This window comes from Haliotis rufescens, unplaced genomic scaffold (assembly GCF_023055435.1).
Source record: "Haliotis rufescens isolate VD_foot unplaced genomic scaffold, xgHalRufe1.0.p SCAF_1, whole genome shotgun sequence".
Classification (NCBI taxonomy): Eukaryota; Metazoa; Mollusca; class Gastropoda; order Lepetellida; family Haliotidae; genus Haliotis; species Haliotis rufescens.
The window spans coordinates 26950158-26975045 of record NW_025963779.1 but is presented as its reverse complement, the minus strand read 5'-3'; the positions used below and the strand labels follow the sequence as shown (position 1 = coordinate 26975045).

At 41.9% G+C, this 24888-nt stretch overlaps 1 protein-coding gene across 3 annotated transcripts; it reads right to left on the bottom strand.

Moving 5' to 3' along the window:
• Positions 1-1450: 1450 nt before the first annotated feature.
• Positions 1451-23671, bottom strand: LOC125378561 (zinc finger protein 773-like). Of its 3 annotated transcripts, none has more exons than XM_048394005.1 (5): positions 23590-23671; positions 5498-6030; positions 4614-4772; positions 3737-3821; positions 1451-2690 (listed from the first exon to the last, which is right to left on the bottom strand). In XM_048394005.1, exons 2-5 carry the CDS (start codon positions 5975-5977, stop codon positions 1774-1776), a joined length of 1641 nt encoding a protein of 546 aa, XP_048249962.1. In that variant the 5' UTR covers positions 5978-6030; positions 23590-23671; the 3' UTR covers positions 1451-1773. The 3 variants fall into 3 exon arrangements, with proteins under 3 accessions (XP_048249962.1, XP_048249968.1, XP_048249957.1); XM_048394011.1 differs by lacking the exon at positions 23590-23671 and adding an exon at positions 23296-23571; XM_048394000.1 differs by lacking the exon at positions 23590-23671 and adding an exon at positions 13272-13471.
• Between the last annotated feature and the right edge of the window lie 1217 nt (positions 23672-24888).

Genomic DNA, 24888 nt, shown 5'->3' with positions numbered 1-24888 from the left:
TCAGCACCATCGACACCTCAGATGGATTGTACCATATGTTCTAGGCTACAATGGAAGCTCGCTTCAAAATTCCATGAACAATGTTTTTATCTAGTCCTACTTTCACCCAAAAAAAATATTGCTCTTTCTAAGTCAAACTTTGCAGGACAAAAATCATATTTAAAACATACACCCTATAAAGCTTATATTTTACATAACTGGAGATAGGAACAGTATACCGTATTCGTCATAATAAGCCCCCGCTCTTATAAGCGCCCACTAGTGAACAATCCCCATTGCACCCCTTCCAATTGATCAATGTACACAAGACATATTTTTTCGTGTAAAATACGCACCCTTTATTATTGGCAATTAAATTCCAGAAAATTATATCTGTTGTATATAAACATTTCAGGCTGTCAGCATAAACCACGAAATTTACGATCTTTCAACTGTTTTTTTTCCGCCAAAATAATATTCTATATTCTATATATTTAAAATTTTGAGAGCGCCCTGGGCGCTTATTACGTCAAATACGGTAATTGTCATTTTCATTGGTTGAACTTGCAATCCGACATATATTGTTGTATACTCAAGTTGATTTGTTACATATAACCTGATGACAAGACTTTTAAATCATTATGACAGTTCGCAAATCAGGTATCCCTTTGATGGGCCATGGTACTGGCCAAATTGACAATACTTTTAACGACAAACATCAATATCTCCTTCTCTAAGACCTTAGCTTCCATCAATGACGAGGATACACAGAGGATAGTGATATGTGTATGAGTGAGTATGGTTTTACGTTGCTTTTAGCAATATTCCAGCAATATCACAGCAGGGGACACCAGAAATGGGTTTCACACATTGTACCCGTGTTGGGAATCGAATGCGGGTCTTCGGCGTGACGAACAAACGCTTTAACCACTAGGCTACCCGACCACCCGATAGTGATGGGAGTTTGGTAGAGTTCCACAATCGACTAACATAATCTGCTATACCTGCAGACCTTGGACTATAGCCAGTGCTAATAATATACATTTTTAATGATGATTGTCAGAAATCGACCTTATCAATAAAATATCCATTACAAAACCATTGATATTCACATTTTGTGATATTCACAAGTTGTAGAAATATCATATTATATATCATATTCTTGACCATGAATGATCATAAGTAAAATTGGTACCGAATGAACAATAGTTGGTTATAGGACTCTGCTATTCAAAAATGCATCAAAAGTACCAGCTTTCAAAACATACAATACTGAGAAGGTCTGTTGTTTCAGACTGCAGTCATGATAGTGAGTGAGTGAGTTGGGTTTAATGCCGCTTTTAACAGTATTCCAGTTATATCACGGCGTGTCAGCTTAATGTGTGAGGAAAGCCCAAAGTGATGCAGGTCTCAGACGTTTACCACTTCGGTGAAACCCACGAGCACGGGTATGGTGCTGACAAACCTAGAAACATGATAGGGGCGAACCGGGATTCGAACCCACAATCATAGGTTTCTGGCGTGCCCAAGGGACGCAACTCTGCACAGCGAATTGCGGCGCCTTAGACGACTGGGCCGCCCGTGCCCCCTGCAGTCATGATAAAATACGACTTTGAAATATGAGCATCTTGACAGATGACAAATGACTGTACATAGTTGGCTCTGTTCACTACTTGTTGATTATCCAAAAAACTGACTGATGATAATGATGGCTTATGGGGAGAAGGGGCATGAACTATACAGTACTGAACATGGACCTGGAGTTTGTCTGCCTGGGACAGATGTGTGGATCATTCAATCTTTCAAACTTGTTTCACTGAGACTCGAGTTGCCGTTTTCCAACTCATGGAAGCCAACATCCTTACTGAAAGGAGTACCATCGACTGACTGAGCAAAGTGAAGTTTCATATGCTTATTGAGCTCATATTTTCGTACAAATTCTTTCCCACAAAGGGAACATGTGTGAGGCTTGGCACCTGAATGGATGCTCTGAATGTGTCGTTTGACGTGATCGCTACGACTGAAGTGCTTGCCACAAATGTTACAAACGTGTGGCTTAGCACCTGTGTGTATCTGCATGTGTCTTTTCAAATGGATATTTTTGGCGAAGGAAACCCCACAGGTTGGGCAAGGGAATGGCTTCTCCCCAGTATGGGTGTGGAGATGGACTCGCAAGACGCAGTAACTGTTGAAATTTTTGCCGCAGAATTCACATGAAAAGGGCCGATCCCCTGAATGAACTCTCATGTGACCCTGCAGATTTGATTTAGTGCTGTATTTCTTAAGACAAAATTCACACGAAAACCCACTCTGGGAGTGTATTTTGATGTGCTTGCTAAGGTTCTTCTTGTCTGAGAAAGACTTGTTACATATGGGACATGTGTGTCCATTAATCAGTGAGCTAAAGTGACTGCTGGAGAAGCCATTATCGCCTTTGGGAGATCCAGTCGAAATGGTAATTGTGTTGTCATTGACATGGAGAAATTCTGGCTTGATTGACATTTCTTCGCAGTCTCGCTTATGTTGGTCCAGCATTTTCTGGTTGTCGAAGATCTCACCGCAGATGGTGCAGATGATGACGAGGTTGCTGCTGCCGCTGCTGCTGCTACTGTTGTTGTTGTTGTTGTTGAGTCCCCCGTTGGACATGGTGAAGCTGTCTTCGGAGGTGGACGTGTCGTCCGGACGAGAGATGGGGCTGGATGTGTCCATGTCTGAAACAAAGGACAACATTACAGATTAGAACAAAATTTACATGGAGCATTTATAATCAATCGCTCAACATCAAGAGGAACTCTGCTCCTATGTTGGATCTCTGTCTAGATGTTGTATTTGGCCAGGTGTGACATATACAGACTATTCCATTGTTACGCATTCAGACAATTCCACTGTTCTACATACAGACTATTTCAGTGCTCTTCATGGACTGGTCTAGCATTCCACCATTCTACAAGCAGACCGTTCCATTGTTGTGACAGTTCAACCATTATACAAGCAGACCGTTCCATTGTTCTACATACTGTTCTAGTGTCCTACATACAGACTGTTCCATTGTTCTACATACAGACTGTTCCATTGTTCTACATACAGACTGTTCTACATACAGATTATTCCATTGTTCTACATACAGACTATTCCATTGTTCTACATACAGATTGTTCCAGTGATCTACATTCAGACTGTTCTAGTGGTCTACATACAGATTATTCCATTGTTCTACATACAGACTGTTCTAGTGATCTACATTCAGATTGTTCAAGTATTCTTCATAAAGACTGTTCTAGTATTCCTCATATATACTGTTCTAGTGTTCTACATACAGACTGTTCTAGTATTCTTCATACAGACTGTTCTAGTATTCTTCATAGACTGTTCTAGTGTTCTACATACAGACTGTTCTAGTATTCCTCATATATACTGTTCTAGTGTTCTACATACAGACTGTTCTAGTATTCTTCATACAGACTGTTCTAGTATTCTTCATACAGACTGTTCTAGTGTTCTTCATACAGACTGTTCTAGTATTCCTCATATATACTGTTCTAGTGTTCTACATACAGACTGTTCTAGTATTCTTCATACAGACTGTTCTAGTGTTCTACATACAGACTGTTCTAGTTTTCTTCATACAGACTGTTCTAGTGTTCTACATACAGACTGTTTTAGTATTCTTCATACAGACTGTTCTAGTATACTTCATACAGACTGTTCTAGTGTTCTACATACAGACTGTCCAACTTTCAGTGTCCTAAATACCAACCATCAAGAGTGAGCGGAAGCTGCAACAACTCCTCTGGCAGGAACTCCTTCAGTTTGTCGAACAACTCTGGGAAGAAGTGCACCACCTGCAAGCAACACACTTGCCATCAAGAGCACAGCAACACTAATGGACTACCCACAGGCCAAACAATCAATACACCTGTAATCAAGTACACAATAATGCCAACGCCCACCCATAAGACAAGACAACTGCCCCCATCCCCCCAGTCAGGAATACTGCCTCCATCCCCCAAGCCAGGACCGCCTCCATCCCCCCAGCCAGGACCGCCTCCATCCCCCCAGCCAAGACCGCCTCCATCCCCCCAGCCAAGACCGCCTCCATCCCCCCAGCCAAGACCGCCTCCATCCCCCCAGCCAGGGCTGCCTCCATCCCCCCAGCCAGGACTGCCTCCATCCATCCAGCCAGGACTACCCCCATGCCCCAAGCCAGGACCACTTCCATCCCCTCATCCAGGACTACCCCAATCCCCCCAGCCAGGACCACCTCCATCCCCCCAGCTAGGACCACTTCCATCCCCTCATCCAGGACTACCTCCATCCCCTCATCCAGGACTACCCCCATTCCCACAGCCAGGACTACCCCCATCCCCCAAGTCAGGACCACTTCCATCCCCTCATCCAGGACTACCTCCACCCCCCCAGCCAGGACCACCTCCATCCCCCCAGCCAGGACCACCTCCATCCCCTCATCCAGGACTACCTCCATCCCCTCATCCAGGACTACCCCCATTCCCCCAGCCAGGACTACCCCCATTCCCCCATCCAGGACTACCCCCATCCAGCCAGCCAGGACTACCCCCATCCCCCAGCCAGGAATACCACTGGTGCTACCCCCATTCCCACAAGCAAGGACGTACCAGTGGTGCAGATTGCTGCCTGTCCTCCCCACAATGGTCCACCCACGTCTGTATGGCATCAAGCACCTGCTTGTCAGACAGCACCTCCCCCTGGAGAGACTTGAGAGTCTGCAGTAGAGTGTACACCGCTAGGTCCAGGAAAGTCTCCTCTGCCAGAATCTGTAACAATAAACACAGATGAATTGGGGGGGATGAGTACTATGTCAGCAATTTTACCACAATATCCCCACATCAAGGGTTCCTTGTCATAATCCAAATGAAAAAGGTAACGGTCCTTGGAAGACTAATTCCCAGGTTGCAAAAGTTTTATTTTATCAGCGAGGCATGAGTTGAAGGCATAAAATAGATGAAAACAGCAGACCATTCACGCAATAGCTGTCACCAATAGTGTCACATTAGTTTCGTATTTCTGTTTATTGTTTGTAAAATCAGTACGTATCTTAGTATAATTCCATGAAATTCTTAGAACTACGACTGTTTTAAGTTGGTTTTATAGTGCTACCCCAGTAAGATACCATGCAGCAGTTTTAACATGAAAACCCTTCTCAGAAACAGTATGTTGACTACAAAAGGCAACCAGTCCTTGTTTTATCCCCTTATTTGGAAGTGCCATACAGGGAAATGACAAGTATCTTTGCGATGATGCAGCCAAGGGATCAAACACTGATTTTCTACTCTCTGGACAGATGCGTTATCCACTATGTAACGGAGACAGCCCTGAAATGGGGTAGCCTAGTGGACAAAGTGCTCATGATGCTAACGTCCAAGTTTGATTCCCCATATAAATGTTTAAAACCCATTTGCAGTGTCCCCCACTGTGATATTGCTGGAAGTTTGCAAAGTTTGCAAACCGGTTAAATTCAGATATTGTTCTTAAATGGTACCTTTTGAAAGTTGTCTTTAATGAAGGCTACACTATCTTCCTGCAGGGTCTTACAGTCGCACTGAGTGGCCACCTGATAGGTCACAAGGCATGTGTCGGGACGGAGCTGGGACAACAGAAAGTCACAGCACAAGTTACTAATCTCATCCAGCTGAAACATGAAGGCCGTTGGCAGCAACGTCAACACATTCTCCTCCGTAACAGATATGGCCGACGTGTAACAGAATTCAATAATACTTTGAGCGGCGTCAGGATCCACATCAGTCAGGTGGTATTCGGCTGGAGCTTCCCGCGGGTTGTGCTCCAGCAGGTTGTGAAAGTAAGGCATGCATGCCGACAGGATGAGGCGATGAGCAGGGATGCGGCGGGTGCCGACGTTGAGGAGGACGTCACATAGTTCTGTTTTTCTTCGGAGTTGGTTGATGGATCCTATTAGACAGTCGGCATGGTTGACAGAGGTATAGTGTAGCGAGCTCTCCATTCTGGCAGGGGGAGGTAGATCTGTCTGTAGGTGTGACAGGAAACCATGGAGTCCTGTAAATAAACACAGCAGTGTGAGTTCGTGTTCCACAGTATTTCTTTGTTTGTTGCTTAACGCCACACACAGCAATATTCCAGCTATATGATAAAATCAGTTGCTTTCCCAAAAAAAGTCTCAAGTATTCATGTTCTTCCAAATTCTTAATACCTATCAAAGACTTTTTATGATGGCGACCTGTAAATAATCGAATCTGGACTAGACAATCCAATGATTTATTATTAGAATGACCATCAAACAAGTCACCAAACCTAACCACCTGATCCATCGCTTCTTACGACCATAGGGACCAATACTAACCCCTCTTTCGACCAGCATAGATTAGTAGGGACCAATATGAACCCCTCTTTCGACCAGCATTGATTAGTAGGGACCAATATGAACCCCTTTTGTGACCAGCATAGATTAGTAAGGACCAATACCAACACCATTTACGACCAGCATAGATTAGTAAGGACCAATACTAACACCTTTTACGACCAGCATAGATTAGTAAGGACCAATACTAACCCATTCTGCGACCAGCATAGATTAGTAGGGACCAATACTAACCTCTTTTACGACCAGCATAGATTAGTAGGGACCAATACTAAGGCCTTTTGCGACCAGCATAGATTAGTAGGGACCAATACTAAGGCCTTTTGTGACCAGCATAGATTAGTAGGGACCAATACTAAAGCCTTTTGCGACCAGCGTAGGGTACTATTCTAACCTCACTTGCGAGCAGCATAGGTTCCTTGGGACCTATTCTTATCTGGGATCACAAGGTTAAGTCTTAACCGCTTGTGTGAGCTAGGTATGGGAGAAAGCACATTGATGCAGGTCACAAGATGTTTATCACTAGAGGAAATCCCTGAGCACACCCGATCCATTGAGAATGCATGCATCCTGTACATTGTCATGTATGTATGTGTGATATACACATATTGTGTTGGGCCATGGACGCTGTATAAACCAAGTTATCACACCAATGTCATACCATGATACACCCATGCTGCAAATACAACAAGTTGTCCGTTCCTTAGCAACGAGGAATGAGTATTGACAGTTATATTGTACTGTGAAAAACTGATGTAATGGATTTTCTAAGACTGTGACTGCCTCATCAGCGTTAGAAACTAACAGTTTTTTTACACTAGTCCTTATAATAATAACATATAGCAAAACGTGTAAGAAGGGCAAATTTCTACTAGTCCTTATGATACCTTAACTATTGGGCAGTTTGGCAAGGGCTATACGACTATAGGGCCATCAATTCTCACTGATACAAGCCTACTATTAGCAACTTTGAACATCATCAGTTATCACTTAACCTTTCAAAACCAAAACAGGAAATTGTGTACAAGATTTGCCTTTCAGAATCATCTTCGACACAGGGAAGGATACAAGGCCTTTCAACATGTTCAAGCCTCAATAAGAATTAAGCTAGTTTCAAGCATCTCTCCTGCTGCAAAACAGTGAATGACTCATTTTCCCCCAAAATCTCAATTTTTCTTCACATGCAGTGCTAGGCAATGAACCAAACGAATGACACAGAAACAATAAGATAGTTTCTCAAACTTAAAATGGATATGTAACCAAAAACATCCCACTGCCAATACGACCTACCCACCAACATGTGAAACTATGGTTGTTTTGATGGATATAGATTGTGAAGGGAGAATAATTACAGAAGCTTATCTGGCCAACAAGGATGGACACTCTAGTAGGTCCTGTAATCCTACATAGATGTTTAGGACGGGTAACTCAGGTTGTATGGGTACTGAGTAGGACCTGTCTATCCACACAACCATCTGGATCCATGGTTTGTCATGTGATATATTGTTAAATGACAATGACAATAAAACTCAATGGTTATGCTACCAGTCGCTAATGTTCACATTTCTCTCTATGTAGGCATTCCTTCTGAGTTTAATATGCTTGAGCACAGATTAATCTTCTGTCAACTACGGTGTATGCATGATCAGATTGTTTTATACATGTATCTAAATAGTTTTTGCCAGGGCTCAAAACAATGCCCAATTGGACAATTTGTACCTATCTCTTGCGACCTTCAGAGGGTACAATGTATCATGTGAAGGAGTTGTTACCATCACCAAAGGGAATGACTTAAATCTGAAACCAAAATATGTAGCAAATCAGAGTGAGTTAATCTAACAATGGTTTGAGAACTCTTAATCTTATAATATCCATTCTCTCAGTTGTTATATCAGTCCATTTCATACCACATAGCATGCCCCCTTCATAGATTTTTAGGCAGCAACATCTGACTTGATGACAGTGCCATGATAAAAGAACCCATTCCTCAACAACAACAACAACAACAACAACAACAACAACAGTAAAAATTTCAAAATTATGTTGTGATGGCTTTTTAGACGTCACTTGTACTGCACAGATAACAGGGACCAACAATCACTTTAATGAAATAGAGGCTTTAATGCATAGTTTCAAATTTATTGAAGTGTTAATGTTAAAATACCTCTGAATTTAAGAAATTTCATATTTATAAAAAACAATTACAATTTTGAACAAACTAAACATATTTTGCCAATTTGTCCAAGGGCACTTAGTTTGGAATCCAAGACAAATCTCTGCCAATATTATGAGTTAATCACAAGATTACCGTAACAAGGCACTACTGTCGTGTCGTACCATCAACTTTTGTCCCAATCACTGTATAGTTGTTTTCATAACGCAGTAGACACACTAACCCACAACAACCTCAATATGAGACTATTATAACAGCCCCAGTTAATTGTGGTCGGCACAGTATGTATTAACAGTGATTAATGTATCACGCTGAAGTAGCTATGTTACATCATGGGTGGCTACAAGGGGGAAGACTTAACACCAGTCTATGGTGGGGACGAGCCTGCAGCAATGTGTCTCATGATGGAACCACCCCGGGGCATCCCCATAGATCCCTGCCCTGGGCTGCTCACAGACCTGCCATGGCCAGACCCTACTGTAGGCTTTGAAGTTTCAGCCCTGCTTGGTTTAACACTTGTGGTATACACTGGTATAGCTAATAAAAAACTAACTGTGTCAATGATTTGTGTTTGCGACTCCAGTCGGTAATGGCAATCAGTTTGGAATCAGTTTTTAGACTTCCTCAAGCTTCAGTGATTTTGCATGAGAGAAAAACATAGGGATGTTTCAGAACATTTCATTGACTTTATTTATTTCTGAATGGACATTCTTTTTTATCATTACCATGTTTAACATTTTATAACCAAATTGCAAAAAGCCTTTATGGATCCTTCTGAAAGCCAAACCCAGACAGACCGCCTCTGTGGTCTAGTGGTGAGGTGAGGTGAGGTGAAATAGGGTTTAACGTCGCGTCCAAGATTATTGCACTTATATAGCGACGTCCATGTACGTGTGTGTGTTTTTGTGTGGCTGCTTGTACTAGTCCGGACTGATTTATAGTGCTAGCTCACTGAGATACCATGCCGCAGTTTAACATGAATACCCAACTCAGACACAGTATACTGACTCCGAGCCGACCAGTCCTTGTTTTAGCCCCTTAATGCCGAGCGCCAGACAGGGTAACAACAAGTACCATCTTTTAAAGTCTTTTGGTATGACGCGGTCGGGGATCGAACCCCGGACCTTCCTCTCTCTGGGCGGACGCTCTACCATTAGACCACGGAGGCGGTCCCTGGTCTAGTGGTAGTACCAAAAGACGTTAAAAGATGGTACTTGTTGTTACCCCGTCTGGCTTGGAGTCAGTAATGATCTTGGACGCAACGTTAAACCCAATTTCACCTCACTTCACCCAAACCAAGACATCATGTTTCATATTATATGTCATAACTGAACCATTGCGTGAATTCCTTTACTTCTAACTTTTCTGCAAACTTTTCATTGTGAAAAATGTTTTTAAGTGTTTGAGGCACCCCACACCAATTGAACCTGCAGCCTCTGTTGTCTGCCCACCATCATCTCCACACCATCATCCTATAACGAACGTAATGAGGATGTAGCAAGCATGACTCATCTTAAGATCTATCCATGTTTATGTGCAGAACAGATGGTCTACTTTCTATTACTTCTCACAAGAGAAAATTGCTTAGGGATTCTAATGTCCTCTGTACTCAACATGTTTAATGCATGGATAACCACAGAGGAAGAATTGAGGTGAGGTGAAATGGGGTTTAACTTTGCGTTCATGATTATGGCACTTATATAGAGACAGGCACATATATATGTGCATGTGTGTGCGTGTACGTGCTTGCGTGCGTGTGTGTGAGTGCATCTGTATGTGTGTGCATATTATAGTCAATCTTTATATATGCCTGAGTAAGGGGAGGTGAAATGGGGTTTAACTTTGCGTTCATGATTATGGCACTTATATAGAACAGGCACATATATGTGCATGTGTGTGTGTGCCAGTGCATCTGTATGTGTGTACATATTATAGTCAATCTTTATATATGGCTGAGTAAGGGGAGGTGAAATGTGGTTTAACGTTGCGTTCACGATTATTGCACCTGTATAGCTATGTATGTGTGTGTCTGCGCCATACTAGTTTTATAGTGCTAGCCCACTGACATACCATGCTGCAGCTTGACATGGATACCCCACTCAAACACAGTGTATTGACTCTGAGCTGACCAGTCCTCGTTCTAGCCCCTTGATGCTGAGCGCCAGGCAGGGTAACAACAAGTACATCTTTTATAAGTGTTTTTGTCAGATGCGGCGTCCATCCACTAAATCACAGAGGCCGCCATTCAGGAAAACCACCACTCAGCTGTAGCTATGTGTAACCTGGCCAATCACTGAACCCATATGTAACCTGGCCAATCACTGTACCCATATGTACACTAGCCAATCAATGTATCCACATCTAACCTAGTCAATCACTGTACCTACATGTATACTAGCCAATCACTGTACCCACATGTAAACTAGCCAATCACTGTACCCACATGTAACCTAGTCAATCACTGTAACCACATGTAAACTAGCCAATCACTGTACCCATATGTAACCTAGTCAATCACTGTAACCACATGTAACCTGGACAATCACTGTAACCACATGTAACCTAGTCAATCACTGTACCCACATGTAAACTAGCCAATCACTGTGCCCAGATGTATACTAGCCAATCACTGTACCCACATGTAAACTAGTCAATCACTGTACCCACATGTAACCTGGCCAATCACTGTAACCACATGTAACCTGGCCAATCACTGTAACCACATGTAACCTAGTCAATCACTGTAACCACATGTAACCTGGTCAATCACTGTACCCACATTTAAACTAGCCAATCACTGTAACTCTTGACAAATGTGTCTGGTCAAAGCTCAGCAAGTTATTAAGAACAGACACCTGCAGGAATATTGTATGAACAGGTCCCCAGTAACCTACATCATGAGAGGCAACATAATGGATCGGGTGGTCAGGCTTAGTGACATGGTTGATTGCGTGTCATCGTACCCCAAGATGTGGGTTTGTTACTCAGAGAAAAAAAAATCTACTTTTTCAGAATGTTCCTATTTTCAGTGTGACAACAGGATTCATTTTTTTGAGCACTCAATCAGACAAAGGCCAGAATTTCTCCAATGCACATCATTTAGCATGTTTATTTACTGCTTTCAAAGGGAGAGCAATATCACAGGTCGGATACCTCATAACATACGGGAGGTAAACTAATATAAGGCAGGTACATTTATATGAAATTACAACTCACAGAATGATTCCATTATCAAGGGGCAAATTTCTTCATGTAAGTGGAGGAGTGACCAATATTTTCCCAGCTTATCAAAATCGGCTGGTGTTTTTGTGTGCCCTGAACACTGGGGTGTCAAAGGAGTACTATCCAAATCTGGATTTTTTTATCACATTGCTTCTAAGTGTCCCTGTCTGAACCCCCTCCCTGATGACAAGCCAGTGTTGCCACGCTATACTACACAGCAAGAATCTCACTGTAGCCAGGTGTGACGGACAATTTAGTATTGTTGATGTACTATCTCCAGTGTTATCAGTCACTTGACTCACAAGGAGGAGGGTTAGTACTGACATTTTACAGGTCAGCGGCTTCCAGTTTAGCGAGGGATTGAAAAGCTCATCCAGAAACTCTTGCCCCTTCACACTGACACTTCACAGAGTCCTGGTTCACATGGTGAAGCCCCATCATAGATGTATCAAAACAGAAAGCAATCAGTTTTTGAGAATTACGTTTACGTTTAGGCCCTGATTCTTAATTAGTTTAGATTCTCATCCCTGCTAATCTGACTACCAAACACTCATTCTTGCATAACTATGTTGTCACCAAGTACCTACAGAAGACCATTCTCATCCCTGCTTGCCTGACTACAAACACCCGTCCTTGCGTACCTACAGAAGAAAATCTTCGTGTCTTCCTTTTACTTGATGATATAAACCACTCACAATCCATATCATTCTTAATGTGCATCACATCCACAAGAGTTACTTTTCACAGATGCTTTGTCCAGTTGGGTCAAAAATAAAGAAAAACATTTATATTCAAATGCCTCACACATCTCACACTGTGGAAATATTTGGATAAAAATGTATTTATTGGGCCCAATATGAATATTTTTATAGGAAATGGCTTTTACCTCAAGTGATGTCTAGAGCTGAGTGTATCTTTAACATTATGTTCAGAGTACACTAAATAATAAATTAGTAAAATTATACAAGCTAGATGGGTGATGAGTTACGTTGATTATGTTGATGAAATAACTCATCAGTTATCTTCAGTTATCTGTCTGATAAGATAGCACTGAATCTAGACACTGAAATCTGAGAAAAGTCTTGATCCATGAACAAGAATTTTTCCAAGTCATTCCATCTGATTTATCTTGAAGCAATACACAACTTGGGGTTCAAGGCAATGGGAGATACAGCAGGCTAAGAGTAAGAATATTTACCTTACTTCCCTTCACACAATGAAATTTGCATTAAATATACGAATAAGAAAAAGATATTATCCATATCAGTATACAAGAAACCCGGGGCGGTCGGGAAGCCTAGTGGTTAAAGCGTTCGCTCATCACGCCAAAGACCCAGGTTCGATTCCCGACATGGGTACAATGTGTGAAGCCCATTTCTGGTGTCCCCTGCCGTGATATTGCTGGAATATTGCTAAAAGTGGCATAAAAACCATACTCACTCACTACAAAAAACCCACAGCATTATGGAACAACCCATGCAAATATTCTCTGAAAAGGATGAAATACAAAAGGATTCAACTAACCTGACAGAAACTGCTTGACACTAGGTACACCCATGCAGAAGGGGAATGAGTAAGATTTCCTTATTCTCGCTTAATCCTAGTGTGTATCTCCGGGCTACTAACCTAAATGGTCCAATGCTATTATCTGGTGGAAAACACTACTTCCTATTTCAATAACATCCTTATTTCTATTGAATCTTACACCAGGGTTATTTCCTACTTTCATGACCTGGCCCATTCCCCTTGGTCTGATATATATACACACAGCCGGACCTACCACGCAAATGTTTATCCTGGTCTGGAAAAGTTACACAACACATTAAAGAAATAAATAATAACTATCAACAAAACATATTTTTCATTTGCAATAACATGAGTACTGATACTCTTAAGCTGGTACACTTGATGCCTTGGAACACTGTACCTAACACATGCTTGTTTTATGCTTAAAGAACACTGGTATTCATCTATTTTATTCATAAAATGTAATGTAGTTTTTGAATTTTTAATATTTTTCCTCCTTTTTTTGTAATTTACACTTGTTTGGAGTTAAGCGAGAAAGTCTAGGCGTCCGTGTCATGACCCCAATATTAAGGGTTGAAAATGTAGGTGGTCACCACATTGAAATACCACAGAAGAATGTCTCAAGAATCCCACAAATCCTCTTAATTTCAAACACTGTTATACAGTGTTAGAGACAAGGGGTATGCTGGTGATATTCAAGCATTGGTCCCCTGTAGTATTTGGACATGGGGCATCCACACTTTTTAATTTCATAAACAACCTTTACTTTCATTCTTTTATTTCTACACTGTTCCACATTCAGACATGCCTATTCACAAGGCAGCAAAATACTTTAAACCATCAAATCGTCCACATCCTACATCATATACTTATCTAGCTAGTACCATCTTCTAGCTGTAAGCATAAACTAACGCAATCAATGTCATCTGAACACTCACCATGTAGGTTTTCTTCGTAAACATTTGTTTCAGTAATTAACATTTTTATTTTGCCATAAAAAGAATGGGAAACCCCTACTAATAAAGTGAGGGATCCCAGTATTGTAGAATGTTTATACTTAGTACATAAAAATATATACATATACATGACAGTTCAAGAAACTTGAAATTTCATAGAATTTGCAGATATATTTTCGGGGGTTTACAAACTTTCATTCAGGAGAAGAATAAAATTTGACAAAATTTTAAACACAACATTCACACACAACATCCATTAACTTCACATCGGGTAACCCTCTAGCAGTGTAAATTCAATGTGTTAATGGATAAAGTAGAAAGCGTTTTCCATGAATTTGTAAATTTTGTTATCATGCTTATCAGCATAAAAAACAACAAGTGATCTCATAATTGATTGCCACTGCCACAAGTGTAAGTTTTAAAACAATCCCAACGGTGACACTGAAAGCATCTGTATGGACTTTACGAGCGCCTAACATGTCTTCAGATTTAATAGGTTTATTCTTGTACTTAAAGTACACTTATTTCTGATGTCAAGTCACTTTTGTACCACAGAATTCATCAACGGCTTAACTCTCCGAATGCGATGTCTTACGTCACAGGTCCTCCAACTTTTGTAAAATTTTCATAAAGGATTCTTTGTTACAAGAAGAGTGGGAGTGAGTGAGTGAGTTGGATTTAACGCCGCTTTTAACAGTATTCCAGTTATATCACAGCGTGTCAGTTTAATGTGGGAGGAAAGCCCGAAGCGATGCAGGTCTCAGACGTTTACCACTTCGGTGAAACCCACGAGCACGGGTATGGTGCTGACAAACCTAGAAACATAATCGGGGCGAACCGGGATTCGAACCCACAATCATAGGTTTCTGGCGTGCCCAAGGGACGCAACTCTGCACAGCGAATCGCGGCGCCTTAGACGACTGGAGAAGAGTGGGACTATAGGGAGGTGCTTCCCCAATGTAGGATACCTGTACGGGTTCAGGTGATCTTTTCCATATCATGGGAAAGGACTCATTGTTTCAAACATCATTTCAATTTCCCTGAACAGTGAACATTTTTAATCAATGGTAAATTAGTCTGATGAGTGAACAAGTAATTAATATTCTCTGCAAGTGCTTGTCCATACTTTTCCAAAAGCCTCCTTAAGATGTTGAAATCCTTAGTAGTTAATTGTCAGTAAAAAAAAACCCACCACAAATCTTATCAATATTTTAAAAGAAATTTGACAGTTTTCTTCATGGCCTACATCTACATTGTGACATTCAATTCAAGGCTGCTCCATGAAACATATTGCAATATTATTATTTTTACTGCAACTTATAGCAATAATGACTCATGTACATACCACAATATATTGCATGCATACTTTCATCTGTAATGTTTCTCAAACCTGAATAAAAAACTTCACCCACATGTTTTTGACAACTTTGTATTTTGTTAGATGTTGCTATGGTTACAAAGAATGAGTAATAGATACATAATATACAAGACACTAGTCACAAATTATGAGTTTCACTTTTTCGACCACAGGAAAAAGTTGCTAATTTCTTAATTTCCATTTGAGTTGTCACTGGTGTAAAATCTTCCAACATAATTTTATGCAGGATTTTGAAAGATGCAATATACCGGTATTTTCCAAACGTATTGTGGTACATATTCATTGGTATTTCATATTGTGGTATACCAGTATACTAGTAATATCACTCACCTCTACTGGACACTCTCATTAAATGGCCCCTCCCTTGACAGTACTCAACAAGTCTTCAACCATGGAATACCACACAAACACTATACTTGAACTGAACAGCTTTATGTTAAATGTCAATATCAAGTGATGGGTATTGGAAGAAGAGAAACTAGTGTGGCACCGAGCAACAGTCTCCATCAGTGGGGCACAATCCCTGGGCCAGACAGGGAAAAGGCACCGAGCAACAGTCACCATCAGTGGGGCACAATCGCTGGACTAGACAGGGGAAAGGCACCGAGCAACAGTCACCATCAGTGGGGCACAATCGCTGGACTAGACAGGGGAAAGGCACCGAGCAACAGTCACCATCAGTGGGGCACAGTCGCTGGGCCAGACAGGGAAGAGGCACCGAGCAACAGTCTCCATCAGTGGGGCACGGTCACTGGGCCAGACAGGGGAGAGGCACCGAGCAACAGTCTCCATCAGTGGGGCACGGTCACTGGGCCAGACAGGGGAGAGGCACCGAGCAACAGTCTCCATCAGTGGGGCACGGTCACTGGGCCAGACAGGGGAGAGGCACCGAGCAACAGTCACCATCAGTGGGGCACAATCGCTGGACTAGACAGGGGAAAGGCACCGAGCAACAGTCACCATCAGTGGGGCACAATCGCTGGACTAGACAGGGGAAAGGCACCGAGCAACAGTCACCATCAGTGGGGCACAGTCGCTGGGCCAGACAGGGAAGAGGCACCGAGCAACAGTCTCCATCAGTGGGGCACAGGCACTGGGCCAGACAGGGGAGAGGCACCGAGCAACAGTCTCCATCAGTGGGGCACGGTCACTGGGCCAGACAGGGGAGAGGCACCGAGCAAAAGTCACCATCAGTGGGGCACAATCGCTGGACTAGACAGGGGAAAGGCACCGAGCAACAGTCACCATCAGTGGGGCACAATCGCTGGACTAGACAGGGGAAAGGCACCGAGCAACAGTCACCATCAGTGGGGCACAGTCGCTGGGCCAGACAGGGAAGAGGCACCGAGCAACAGTCTCCATCAGTGGGGCACGGTCACTGGGCCAGACAGGGGAGAGGCACCGAGCAACAGTCTCCATCAGTGGGGCACGGTCACTGGGCCAGACAGGGGAGAGGCACCGAGCAACAGTCTCCATCAGTGGGGCACAGGCACTGGGCCAGACAGGGGAGAGGCACCGAGCAACAGTCTCCATCAGTGGGGCACGGTCACTGGGCCAGACAGGGGAGAGGCACCAAGCAACAGTCACCATCAGTGGGGCACAATCCCTGGACCAGACAGGGGAGAGGCATCGAGCAACAGTCTCCATCAGTGGGGCACGGTCACTGGGCCAGACAAGGGAGAGGCAACGAGCAACAGTCACCATCAGTGGGGCACAGTCAATGGGCCAGACAGCGGAGTGGCACTGAGCAACAGTCTCCATCAGTGGGGCACAATCGCTGGACCAGACAGCGGAGTGGCACCGAGCAACAGTCTCGATCAGTGGGGCACAATCGCTTGACTAGACAGGGGAGAGGCACCGAGCAACAGTCACCATCAGTGGGGCACAATCACTGGACCAGACAGCGGAGTGGCACCGAGCAACAGTCTCGATCAGTGGGGCACAGTCACTGGACCAGACAGCTGAGTGGCACCGAGCAACAGTCACCATCAGTGGGGCAAAGTCACTGGGCCAGACAGCGGAGTGGCACCGAGCAACAGTCACCATCAGTGGGGCACAGTCACTGGGCCAGACAGGGGAAAGGCACCGAGCAACAGTCACCATCAGTGGGGCACAATCACTGGACCAGACAGCGGAGTGGCACCGAGCAACAGTCTCGATCAGTGGGGCACAGTCACTGGACCAGACAGCTGAGTGGCACCGAGCAACAGTCACCATCAGTGGGGCACAGTCACTGGGCCAGACAGGGGAGAGGCACCGAGCAACAGTCTAGATCAGTGGGGCAAAGTCACTGGACCAGACAGCGGAGTGGCACCGAGCAACAGTCACCATCAGTGGGGCACAGTCACTGGGCCAGACAGGGGTGAGGCACCGAGCAACAGTCTCGATCAGTGGGGCACAGTCACTGGACCAGACAGCGGAGTGGCACCGAGCAACAGTCACCATCAGTGGGGCACAGTCACTGGGCCAGACAGGGGTGAGGCACCGAGCAACAGTCTCCATCAGTGGGGCACAATCACTGGACCAGACAGCGGAGTGGCATCGAGCAACAGTCTCCATCAGTGGGGCACGGTCACTGGGCCAGACAGGGGAGAGGCACTGAGCAACAGTCTAGATCAGTGGGGCACAATCACTGGACCAGACAGCGGAGTGGCACCGAGCAACAGTCTCCATCAGTGGGGCACGATCCCTGGACCAGACAGGGGAGAGGCACTGAGCAACAGTCTCCGTCAGTGGGGCACAGTCACTGGGCCAGACAGGGGAGTGGCAACGAGAGGAGTGTGCATGTGTTTGTATTAGTCAGCAGTTTAACATCCACATCCCAGTCAGACAGTCAGTATTAACTCTGAGCTGAACAGTCCTTGTTTTATGACCTAATGCCAAGTGCCATGCAGGGTAACAACAAGTACCAAATTTATACATCTTTTGGTATGATGTGGTCGGGGATCAAACCACCAACCATCTGCTCTCTGGACACATGCTCTATCCATTAGTTCTACACATAGTACCAAGTCTACTTGCTTGAACTCGTATGTTGGCAAGAACTGTAATTGCTTTTAATGTTAACATATGGGCAATTATGAGCTCAACTTACTGGGCTCAAGGCTTCAGATTTGTGGTCGAAGTTGCAGACAGAGTACCCAATATGAGAATCAAACCAAGAACTTGGTGAACTGACATACCCAAGGGCAACCCAAGGGCCCTTGAAATGAATGAGTGAGTGAGTAAGATTTTATGCATCTTTTAGTAATATACCATTTCCAGTAATATCCCAGACACAAGAAATAGGCTTCAGACATTTTACCCATCCAGAGAATCGAACACATGCCTTGGCACGATAAGTAAACGCTTTAACCACTGGACTATCCCACTAGCCCATGATATGACAGTGAGTGAGTGAGTGAGTGAGTGAGTGAGTGAGTGAGTGAGTGAGTGAGTGAGTGAGTGAGTGAGTGAGTGAGTGAGTGAGTGAGTGAGTGAGTGAGTGAGTGAGTGAGTGAGTGAGTGAGTGAGTGAGTATGACTTGGCACGACAAGCCAACACTTTAACCTCTAGGATACCCCACCAACCCATGATTTGAGATTGCTGGGAAATTCCCATTTTCCAGTACCAGTCTGAGACTCGTATCCCAAACTTGGCTCTCAGCATCATTTTTTTACTTTTATGTGGACTATCATAACTGAGCTTACTTGCCCAAACAGAATTTTACTAGACTCTGGCTTCAGTACAGCTCATGTCCCGAAACCCTACGCAGCTGTGTAACCACAAGGGGGCCTCAGTCCATGAAGGGGACATGCAGTGAAAAACACTTTCATGTTAAACCAGCCTATCAACATGAAACAAGCAATTCTGTGATCTCTTCAGCCTGCTGTGACCGAGAAGGATATTTCTGTGAATGGAGGAAGTGATATGATGAGCTCAGCGCAACAGCTAACTTCCCTGTTGTGTTCTCCTCTTCCTTGACTGTACAAACTTGTCTTCTGGGGATTACACATGTTTAACACTCAGCTGACACAAGGGGGTGCTTCTAGGAAATACACATTCGGAAATCAAGGAGTTTGCAGAATCAATATCATGATCTCTACTTAAGTACAACCGTGTCAACATTACATGTTTATTTTTATTGTTAAAACTACCTAGTCATGGCATTCTTAAATGGGAATATTTCAATGACCAGCTTAATCAAAAATAACTAAATTAATGTATATCTAAAAGTAATCTACCATATTTTTGTGAATGGTAAAAACATGTTACAGAAAATACTGTGGTGTAGAAGGGAGTGTGTATCTTACATAAAGCTTGTTAACATTGGAAATCACGGAATTAGCACCGTAAACATCTTCTTTACAAGATTGCAAACTTGAGACATTGTGTGTACTGTAAGGATGCTAACTTATACATGTATACCAGTTTTACACAAACAGAGGGGGATTTGCAGATATTTAGGTGAATATTTTCCTGTAGAACTTCATAATTAAGGAATTATGGGATTTTCTGAAATCATACAAAGCTGTTTTCTTACTTGCCACAATAGAAAAATGAGAAGCACTTTTTGAACATTCTAAACAAGTATGACAAACTGAAGTAGGCTGTTTTACAACTTGTGCACAGGAAAATAGTTTCTGTGTACAAAAGTAATTACCTGTAAACATGGCACAATAATTTTTTCCTTTCAAAGAAAATCAATTCATGCACAAAGTGTCAGACAATACATCAGCTTCATTGTTCCCATAGTTTCACTTGATCAAAAACACATCTTTAAATATGCAGATAAGTTGCGTATTTTTGCATACAATACCCCCCAGAACTATTCAAAACCCAATTACTTTCAAATTAACAGAAACGCATGCATTAAATGAAAAACTCAGTCGTTTGAAAACAGCACGCGTAAATATCCAATGAAGCTTTTTCAGCATGTGTACAACAGAGCTAATTTCCAAAACACAATTACGATCTAATTTACTTTCTGAGTCAAGCCTAAATTTAGAACCGTTATATCATGTATATACATCTAAAACATTATTTATTTATTTTATTAAATCTCAAAAACCTTACTTTGTTTGGGAAAAAAACAATAGAGTGACGAATAGATGAGTGAAAAGATATTGGTTACCCAATAAAAAATGTAATAACCCAATTTAACAAAAAAACTTCAAGTAAAATCTCAATTGCTCAAAAAGTTATTTGGAGCTCTGAATATGACTTTACTCACAGAGGTTATAATCATTGTCATAACCGAAAATAGATATACTTTTAAAACTACTTAAAAACATATATTCAATCGAGAAATGTATTGCTATAAAAAAGAAATAAATACATGCTGTGTTTGACTGTGATGGTGTGTTGCAACCTTTTTGGTTTGAAATGTGACAATGTTAGTTTCCAAACCTTTGAATTTTTAAAGAGTGTATTGTATCATTCCATGCAATCTGAAATATGGTTTTGACGGAATAGTGTATTACTCTACAAATCAAAATTGTTTCAAAAGTAAAGTAATCATTGTTGATGTGTTAGTCGATTCTTTGGATTAAAGATTTGGAAACTGACAATATTACATTGGTAAACTTGTCAAGTAATACATGTAAATAGATTTTTTCTAAATAAAAGGAAAAACATTGAAAACAAAAAGAGATCCTGAATTGATATTGAACCAAACATAATCAAAGAATTGAAATACTGTTGTGATTTTTCATTTTAATTTAACTGAAAACCCCCCAAACAAACACTATTTATTTACAGAACATTTGTATTCAAACCAACTACAGCATGGCATGACCCTATGGTTGACAGTCCAACTACACTAGCCATAATTAGATACAGGAAGCATGATGTTTGCCCATTGTTTTAGCTGAGCAAGATACATTTGCCATATCAAGAAACAGAACGCAAACATACCGGTAGATGTCAAATTGTATTTTAAACTTCCCCGTGAAGATCCGGGTTTGAACTGGTCTCCCTACAGCCCATGGTTCACATAAGAGGCGAGTAACAGGCTCAGGTGGTCAGGCCCACCAACTTGGTTGATGCATGTCATCATATCCCAATTTGTGTAGATTGAGGCTCATGATGTCAATCGCTGGACTGTCTGGTCCAGACTCGATTATTTACAAACCACTGTCACATAGCTGGAATATTGCTGAGTGTGGCGTTAAACAACAAACAAAACATTGTATACTAAGGGTTAATAGATTGTGAAAGTGCATGTACTCTCTAAACTAAAGCTGCACAAACAAACTGCACTGAATATGATCATTGCTATTTATGAGGGATTTGTGCATGCATAATCTGTGTGGATCTACATGTATGTAGCAATAATGTAGTCTCTCACACGAGTAAATAAATATAAACATTTCATATCAATGATCAAACAGGAGAATATATTTCCTGATGACAAAAACCGCTCAATACAACATCTCAGAAAGAATTTTAACATAACAACAAATCAAATTTGGAACATGAGGAAATCTTTTACGTTACTTTACTGTCAGTTAGGCAAATAAACAATTTCATGCAATGTATGACATTGATATTGACACATGCAGATAAGCCATGTCAATTGTTTTATTGATGACTTTTGGTTACATTTTTTCTACTTAATAGTCAGTATAATTAAGGGACCAACCTTCATTTGAGTGAGTGATTGGGGTTTTATGCCACTTTTAGCACTATTCCAGTAATATCATTGTGGGAGAGACCCTAAATGGACTTCACACTTTGTGGACGTGACCAGCGAACACTTTCAGTTGAAGCTACCCCATCGTCCCAACTTTGAACCTTGCACAAGTGAATAATGTAAATTATCATTCCATGACTGATTATTGAGAAACTGTGCCTGAAAACATTGAAATATCAGTAAATGTTTCTCCTGACTTGACACTGAAGGACACAAACATGACAAAGCATTGAAGAGGAAATGTAAAATACATTTCCATGATTTGTGAAACGTAATTCCAACAGGTCATACCTTGTTTAAAAAACTTTGTTTTCTTAAAAACCATGATTTTTGTTGATATCAATATCATGAACAAATGGAACAAGATTAATAGGATCTCATAAAGTTTTCTAAGTCTTGTGACGACATGACTGATTCTTTTTAAAATTGACAACAAATTCATCAACATAGTTATTTTAATAGTTACAACTGAAATCCTTTGCTACAAATATTGTTAATGCCAACATACGTATATTGAACCAGGATTACAAAAGTCATCAGAATAGCATTATGTAACGTTAGCATTAATTGCTAAGTCCACTGCATTCTCATTATTGTTGATCACTCGTTACTCAATCATAAGTAATCTTGTGTGATCTATTTGGACATCCATGCATACATCCTAATGGGCTGTGGCCATACTTATAACAAGAAATCAATACCAACAACGCCAGATCACGCATGAAATATTAATTACTAATATCAATATGTGACTCCACCCAGGACATTCAACAGGTTGCCCCTGATAACTAGGGAAAGTCAGCTATCAAAGAACCACACAATCCTAGATATGAACCACAAAGAAGTAGGGTACAGCATGCAAGAAAACAAACTGTTAGTTCACATAGTATGTTATCGTAAAATCTTGTGCTAAAAATAAACCCTTTTCACTTCACTGATCCGATTATCAAAATGCATGAAAATTTCACATTGCCGACGAATTTTGTCAGTATGTGTGCACAAAAAATAACTAACCTGTATGAAAACACGTTAGGCTGCTGTTGTTTCAGAAATTACTGGCTTACTTTGGTGTCACATATGGACGAGCAACGTCACAGGAAAATTTTATAGTCCGTGGGAAAATGAGGAGGGGGAGTAACCGAAAACCCCCGACAACTTGTTGACGTAGCACTTGCTGGGTCAGCTTGACGCTGCACGGAAACAACGTGGATCGTCAACGAATGTAGGTTTTCGTTATCCAAGACCCATTTTGGGAAGGTAAACAAATATACCTGAAGGTATTTTAGTGATAATGGCGAAAGTTCTCACCTGCTCGGGAGGGTGTCAACGGAACTACCTTCTTAGTGGGCGAGAAGGATATCCCGTATGCGTACTACGTCATCAATTTGCGTGTTCAGGGGAGCATTAATTTTCCATGACTTGATTGTGGACAATATGTGCTGCAAGGGCTGCTACCATGATAACTGGGCAATTTGCCAGATACTTGTTTGAAAACGCGTCACAGTTGATTGGTTTATAAACATTATATCGTACCCTAAGTAAAACTAGGAACCACACATATGTTTCCACAATTTTATAAATTGGATTTATATTATTTTTTTAAGAGAGAGAGAGAGAGAGAGAGAGAGAGAGAGAGAGAGAGAGAGAGAGAGAGAGAGAGAGAGAGAGAGAGAGAGAGATTGTTTATCTAAGTATCAAAGTAACACTTATTAAAACTAATAATGTACAAAAACCATCCGGAGGTTATGAGGTACTTTCAAAACTCAAGACACAACTACACAAGTACCGGGTCATTTAGTTCATGACTATTAGAATACGTTAAATAAATAACATATACTGTTTGAGGTTAAATCTCCTTCCGGCAAAGTATAAATTGAGCGGATTATAATTTTAAAAGTTACACAAAAGACTGGTAAAGGCCATATATAAACACGTTTAATTTCCTCTAATCTTAATCTTAGCTAAGAGCTTGCCTTATAAATCCCGAGCAACTTAAGAAGTCAATATAATTAGATACCCAATCAACGTAGTAATTAACTGCGGTGACACAGATGTATTATGGATGTCGGTGTGTGTGCGGGGGGGGGGGGGGGGGGGGGGTGTCCAGTCATAAGGACTACAGCGTAAAACAACAAAAGTTATTGTCTAGTGGTCAGGGCGGTAGGTGTTAATTACCTTTACTTTTTACTGCCATAAGAACTACATGATACTTTATGGTGGGGGCAGTTCGGTTGGGTTTCTCTCCATCAGACCTGTGATGTAGTCCAGGTTTAGAGTCCGTCTGTGATCCCGCAATCGAGACTGGTGGATTGGTCACACGTAATTTTATTTCACCACGTAACTGCAAGACCTTATTATATGGGGACACATTGTTGATGGCGTCCCATGTGTGAGTATCCGTGGATTCAGTACCATGAGTGAGTGAGTAGGTGGGTGGGTTTATATGTCACTGAGCTCCAATATTATTATATTGATTATGTTTTTCTTCAGGAGGATACCCGGTCAGATTTAACCTTCAGAGGTTTAAATAACTGTCTTGAGTTACATCGTAAATATGTATCCAACACTTTGGATCGGTAGGGTAGCCTCGTGGAGGAAGCGTCCGCT

What these genes read in the sequence shown, in the direction of transcription:
- LOC125378561 (XM_048394000.1), bottom strand. Translation starts at nt 13,305, where the DNA reads ATGGGTGTACCTAGTGTCAAGCAGTTTCTGTCAG. An exon ending in TGTCAAGCAGTTTCTGTCAG is followed by an intron (nt 6,031 to 13,271) that starts GTTAGTTGAATC and finishes GTTTATTTACAG; the next exon opens with GACTCCATGGTTTCCTGTCA. An exon ending in GGCAGCAATCTGCACCACTG is followed by an intron (nt 3,822 to 4,613) that starts GTACGTCCTTGC and finishes TGTTGCTTGCAG; the next exon opens with GTGGTGCACTTCTTCCCAGA.